This window comes from Pimephales promelas, chromosome 3 (genome assembly GCF_988280905.1).
Source record: "Pimephales promelas chromosome 3, fPimPro1.hap1.1, whole genome shotgun sequence".
NCBI lineage: Eukaryota > Metazoa > Chordata > Actinopteri > Cypriniformes > Leuciscidae > Pimephales > Pimephales promelas.
In genome coordinates this window covers 47,820,597-47,827,015 of record NC_142771.1, presented here as the reverse complement: position 1 = coordinate 47,827,015, position 6,419 = coordinate 47,820,597, and the positions used below count along the sequence as shown (strand labels likewise).

Sequence of the window (6,419 nt, the reverse complement as noted above, 5' to 3'; positions counted from 1 at the left end):
AAAATATTTTTCTAGATGGTGTGTGACTCAATGTCATATATCACAAATGTGGAAGCAAAATGGCCTGGTTCTGTGCATGACTCCAGGATTTTCACGGTATTTGAAAGCGGTAAGGAAAATTTTTATATCAAGCTCACTGTATGATATACATTTATTCTGAGCCTAACAAAACTGCATTTTTCCAGGTGCTTACGACGGGATCCTGCTTGGAGACAGGAGCTATGCCTGCAGGCAGTATTTTCTGACGCCATTCCCTGACCCAAACACCGGACCACAAACCCGTTACAATGCAGCTCTAGCCAGGACAAGGGCACGCATTGAAATGACCTTTGGGCAACTAAAGGAACAATTTTAGTGTCTGAAGGGTCTGAGGGTTGCACCTGACAGGGCCTGTGACATAATTGTTGCATGCGCCATTCTCCACAACATTGCCACCATCAGAAAGGAGAGGTGCAGCCGGATGAGGACCTCCAGCCAGTGCACTTGGACCAACCTAGCGGCAGAGCAGCACGGGACAGAATTGTGGAACACCATTTATGATCTTATTTATTTATTTATTTATTTTTTTATAAACAAAAACATTCATTAAATGAATAGAAGACAAGACAACATGTTTAGTTTCTTGATTTTTTTATTTCAATTATTCTTTGTCAAGAAAAGCTAGTGATGGTCATCTTTTAACTGCTATAAGATATATTGTTATCCAAGGTCAGCAATAGTACTCTGTGTGAAATAGTGTTTTAGCACTTACTCTGAACTTCCTTTGAAGCAACTCAGTCTCATTGATCGAGAGTTTATATAGCTGTTTAATCTCTAACACCCCAGCTGAGCTAGTTGATAGTCAGCCTTTTAATCCTCCGACCACTACCTTTTCAAACTTTGATGTAACTGGAGTCGATTTTATTATGAGTATAGTAAAGTCCATGAACTCAACTACCAGTATTTTAGATCCGGTTATTATGAACTGCCTTGCATTAATCTCTCCTCATATGACTTCGATTGTGAACTTATATGTTCTGTAACTATTCCTCCAGAATTAAAAATACTCAGGTATACACAAATCCCGATCGCGTATAGATTATTTTCTTATCTCGAGGGAACTTTTATCAAGGGTCAAACAATGTCAGTATGATAGTATAGTGATCAGTGATCATGCAGCTATCTCACTGAATGTTTACATGGATAACTTTACCCACAAACAGTTCCGTTGGCGGTTTCAAGCAAGATGGCTACAGAACTCAAACTTTGTTAAATTTATAGGGGAGAAAATAGATAATTACTTTGAGTTGAATACAGATCAAACTTGTGCCGCAATGAGATGGGAAGGATTTAAAGCATATATCCCAGCTGGGTATGCAGCTGAAATTCTCTTCTTTTAAATGAAGTCATTATATAAAAAAACAACTATTCTCAGTTGATGTAATCTGTATGAAAAGAGAGAGATGCCAGTCTTTTCCCTTTCACCTCATTACAGCGAATGACGTGCTAATGTGACCCCGCCCACTGAGAGCGCGTGCTATTCAAACACTAATGTTGAGGCAAGCCATGAAAACGCCCACATCGATAAAAACATACAGTTTATTATGGATCTAACCTCGTCCTAACCACTGATGGGCAGTAACGCGTTAGAAGTAACGCGTTACTGTAATCCAATTACTTTATTCTAGTAACGAGTAAAGTAAGGGATTACAATTGAAAAAACAGTAATTAGATTACCGTTACTTCCCCGTAAACAGCCTGCGTTACTGCGTTAGTTAACCGTGATTTTGTTTAGTCAGACTGTCTCGTGACATAAGTCGTGCGTGAATAACAATGATGTATGAGCGCCACGACATCATCATTCAGAGACGACTAGAGCGAGGGAGAGAGCAGCCGAGCTGCCAACGCTCACACGACACACCCCTGATTTCTCGCGCTGAAGTGTCAATCCCGTCGGTCAAATGCCTGAAAGATGAGTTTATCTATAAATCGAACCGTTGAGCCACATTTGTGATTGACTAGTTATAGCGCAAATTAGTTAAAATCTCCCGGAATCTAGAGCGAGCGCGCACGCGAGACTGTGTTCCAAAGTCCAAACTTCGTATCGCGCGCACGACGAGGAGAGGGAGAGAGAGACTTGCGTACTATGCAGAGAGCATCCTGATCTAGAAACTGGACCCCCGTTGGAGAATGTCAAAACTCTACCTCAAATCTGAGCAAGCATGTCACGAGACAGTCTCACACGGTTAACTAAAGCAGCAAGCCGGTACAGGAATGTGAAATTACTGAAAAAAACCCTGAACCCCCGTCTGACATGACCGCTGCGGCTACATGCTGATGGTACATAACCACTGTTTAACTCCGTAAGAAAAAAAAAAAAAACTTGAAGCCAAAATACGGCATGCAACAGCATTTTCTGTTTTGATCAACTAATTTTGCGACTTTCATGATTTTATTGCTGTATTTTTTAAATCTATTCAAATGAAGGATTTTACAAAATATATTTATTTTATATTCTGGAATATGTAGAAATGTATATTAACAGAAGAAGGGCTGTCTTTATTTCATTAAAATGGAGGAATGTGCAGAAAATAGGTTTAAATGTTCAACAATTTTCTTCTAGTCTGAGACTGTTGCATTTAATTTAATTTTTGCTTGATGCAATCGCGTTAAATGTCTGTAAACTGCACAAAGACAGTTTAAATCTTAAACGCGTGTCTTATAGGAAGGAATAGACGAATTCACAGACGCGCGTGCCGTGCGTTAATTCACTTTCGCTCCAACATTAGTAAGATAACATTAGTTATCTGTAAAACCAAAACGAGTGTTTAAATATGATTTGGGTGTGTGAACGAACATATGAACGAATGTTCATTTAGTTAGACAGTTTCTGCTCATAGGCCTATTATAACATTGAACCAAAAAATTCTACAAAACGGCCCATAACCTATTTGACCAGGATTTGTTTCGGGTCATTCCTGGTATGCGGTGACATTTTGGCTTCATAAGTGTTGGAAAAAAAAGGACATGATTTTCATGTTTTTAGCATTCTCCCAAAATATTTACACGTTTAACTATAAGGAATACATATTGGTCAAGCTCAGGGACTCTGAAAATAATAATTATGAGTAGATTGTTCAGACACGAAATGTTCTGAAAATATTCATGAAAATATTCCACCCTGTTAGGGACATATACATAGTTATCACAACATGTTAATAATGTAAATGTTAAACAATAATGAGCTTTTCTTGGCTAGTATATGTCCCTTATGCCATCTTAGATTTTTTTTTTCTTCTTGAAACAAGCAAAACAATTTTTGATGAAGAGAATGTCTTGATTATTAAAAACGGGTACTTTTTGTGCCCATCTTTGCAAATAGGATGGTAAATAACAATAAAAATTGGCTCAAAAACATATACTGTATATGCTGTTAGTCCTTCTCACCTCACAAAATAAGACAAAAGTATGCCAAACATTTAATGTTGCTGTCAAATTATTATTTAAAATTACTTGTCTAACAGGGTGGAAAGGAGCATAACAGGGTGGAACGGATTATAACAGGGTGGAACACCAGTGTTAACAGGTTCAGTGGATGAGCCTTTTGTCATTGTCCTGCATGGTTTGCCATTGGTAATGTGTGGAACTGCACCTATAACATATTGTTTCAAAACAATAAAATAAAAAAATCCAAATTTCCTTTGTGGGAGGGACACAAAAAATATCTATGTGGTTCATCATGGGGGCAAAATAAAACAACTCTCTCTTCAGATGGCTAGAGAAATATTTACAAATTAGAGAAGACAGACATAATAAATTACATTTTTATTTATTTATATTTGATTAAAAATAAAAGATGATATAATTCATTTGAATTAACTAGATTAACAAACAAATACAAAATCAATCACAATAAGGAACAGTAATGGACAGTGATGCCCTTTGTGGTGTTTTGGCTACATCAATTTACAGTACTAGATTAACAAACAAAATTAAAAAAATAATAATTACAATGAGGAACAGAGATGCCATTTTTTGCTACATTTGCTGTGGCTTTGCTACATTTGTTCTTCAATGTACCTCCATGTTGCTTTATCTACCTGAAAAGTCCTTTTATTGAGGGCCTGCGGTTCTTTCATCAGGCACACTATTTGATTGTCAGCATACCAACTGATGTCTTTTCTTGGACCCGGCCAGAAGAATTTACTAATACCATTGTGATGCATGCAGTTGACCTCTATGTTGTGATCCTCTTCATTCATGATGATGCCAGGGTAGTGGTCATCATCATATTTTACCATACACCAACTGCCAACATGGTCAATAGTAATGACTTCTGGTCGCCACGAAGTTGTTGGAACCTTTGATTTTAATTTCAATCCCACATCAGCATGAAGGGTTGCCTCCTTGAGACTGAAGCATGGACAGTCCATGACTCCCTGCTCTCTTTGGCAGAGACAGGTTATGTCTCTGTACTGGATTTTCCCTGGCAAGGTACTGATCACCTGATGGACCTTCATGGTTCCCTTCACGGCAGTTAAGGGGGGCACCTAAAAAATGAAATGGACAAATGACAAAGACATGAGTTACCATTTTACCATTTGTGTTCACTGTCCAGGGCAAATCCCACTACAATCTCTTAAATATGAAGGAAAGTATCTGCACAATAATAAAATATAAATAACAAAACCTGGGAGATATTTTCAGGTGAGTATTACAATGCTTCATTTGTTGTATATTTATTTTCTCAAGTGACTTTTTTCTCTCAGGTAAATGTGGAACTTTTTTTATTTGGTTTTCTGAGGTGAGTATTCTGTTTTTGTAAGTTTGTATTAAATAAATTTTCATTGTTTCCTCAGATTTCCTATTGTTTTTGTTTTTTGTCCTACTGTTTTTTTGAGTTTGGTATTTTTTTTTACATTGAACTGAGTAGAATACTTTTCATACTGTTCTTCTCAGTTGAAAATAAAGACAAAAATACCACGAAAAAAAATGATACTTACCAACAGCATTTCCTGCTCAGTGACAAAGAACAGCTCCACAACCGATTCCTGGAGTTTAAGCTTGTTATAGAGCACCTCTGCATCAGGGATGTCCTCTCCTAAGCGCACTAGCCTGTCAGCTGACCGCTTCAGGGTCCCCCCAACACCATCTGGCGCCCCTTTGCCATGATTGGCCTCAAAGAAATTCCTATTTACATCAAAGCCTCTTTTGAAGGGCTCAGTGGAAAGAAGAAAGAAGTTTATCTTCTGTCTGTACTGAGTTGCCGGCCCATCACTGAAGAAGTGGAGCCGAGTCACCTGGGGAAACTTTGACTGAATCATATCCAAGACTGGATCCAGGTGTGCCCAGATAGCCGGTGGATCATGTCTCCGTGAAGGGAAAATGGAGCAGAATGCTATAGGATTCTGTGCTGCTATATATAATACGCCAGTGTGCAGGGTTGCCTGCTGATGAGATCCCCCAAAATGGACAGACTGCACTTCATTTGCATATTTGCACAAATAGTTTTCACTGAAGTCCACATGAATTAAACATTCATGGTCCTTGAGATCTTCTCTAAGTTGTCTGTTGGCCTTATACTGCCAATGTATGTTGAATAGATGTTGCTTGAATTGTATAATTTTTTTCTGGAATTGAACAACAACATCATCCTTAGTCTTGGTCAGTTCTTTTTTGACAGTTATTATCGTCTTCTTCTCCTTATCAGATGTGGTTGTCTCGGTTGACCACAGATTGAGTAAAATGGCATTGTTGGAGGCAGGTCTCACCATGGTCACAGCAGTAGTGCTGCAACTTAAACATTCGCCGTATGCACAGGCTTTTGAGTCAGGGTTGCACACTGTCGTGTCAGCCATCTCATCAAGGTTTTTGGAGGATAAAAGCCCACATTTGAAAAGGGTGCTGGCCATGAACCCCATGTTTTTATGGGTTTTACATAGACAGGTTGTCCTGTCACTTTCAGTGGGTGTTACAACCCAAAATGGCCTAAAAGTACAGAAAAGCGAATATGACACCTGGGGCCTCATTTATAAAACTTTGCGTAGGATTTGCGTCAGAAGTGGCGTACGGATGAAACATAGGATGTGCGTACGCACAGAAATATTCGGATTTATAAAACCGTGCGCGCGCACATCCTACACATTTTTCCCTTAATAAATCAATTCTAAATGTAGCGCAGCTTTTGCGGCTTCATGTCACGCCCATAGTTGCCCGTAAATAGTCTGTGAAACGCCCACAAGTTAATATTCATCGATTGCGAAATCACGACAAACACAGAGAGGAAATAAAAAAAAAAGTAACTTCACTCAATGTGAAGTAAAAGTTATTGTTGGCGAGATGGAAAAGAGGAGAGAAATGTTGTTTGGAGGGCAAACTAATGCATTACTAATGCCAAAAGGCACTTGAATGCAAACTGTGCATTACTAATGCCAAAAGGC

The 6,419-nt window shown here is 38.6% G+C and overlaps 1 protein-coding gene across 1 annotated transcript; it reads right to left on the bottom strand.

The window, feature by feature from the left end:
• Positions 1-3,999: 3,999 nt before the first annotated feature.
• LOC148994761 (uncharacterized) lies at positions 4,000-5,911 on the bottom strand. Its single transcript, XM_089127824.1, has 2 exons — positions 4,983-5,911; positions 4,000-4,529 (listed from the first exon to the last, which is right to left on the bottom strand). The coding sequence occupies exons 1-2, from the start codon at positions 5,898-5,900 to the stop codon at positions 4,038-4,040; spliced, it is 1,410 nt and encodes a 469-aa protein (XP_088983950.1). The 5' UTR covers positions 5,901-5,911; the 3' UTR covers positions 4,000-4,037.
• Between the last annotated feature and the right edge of the window lie 508 nt (positions 5,912-6,419).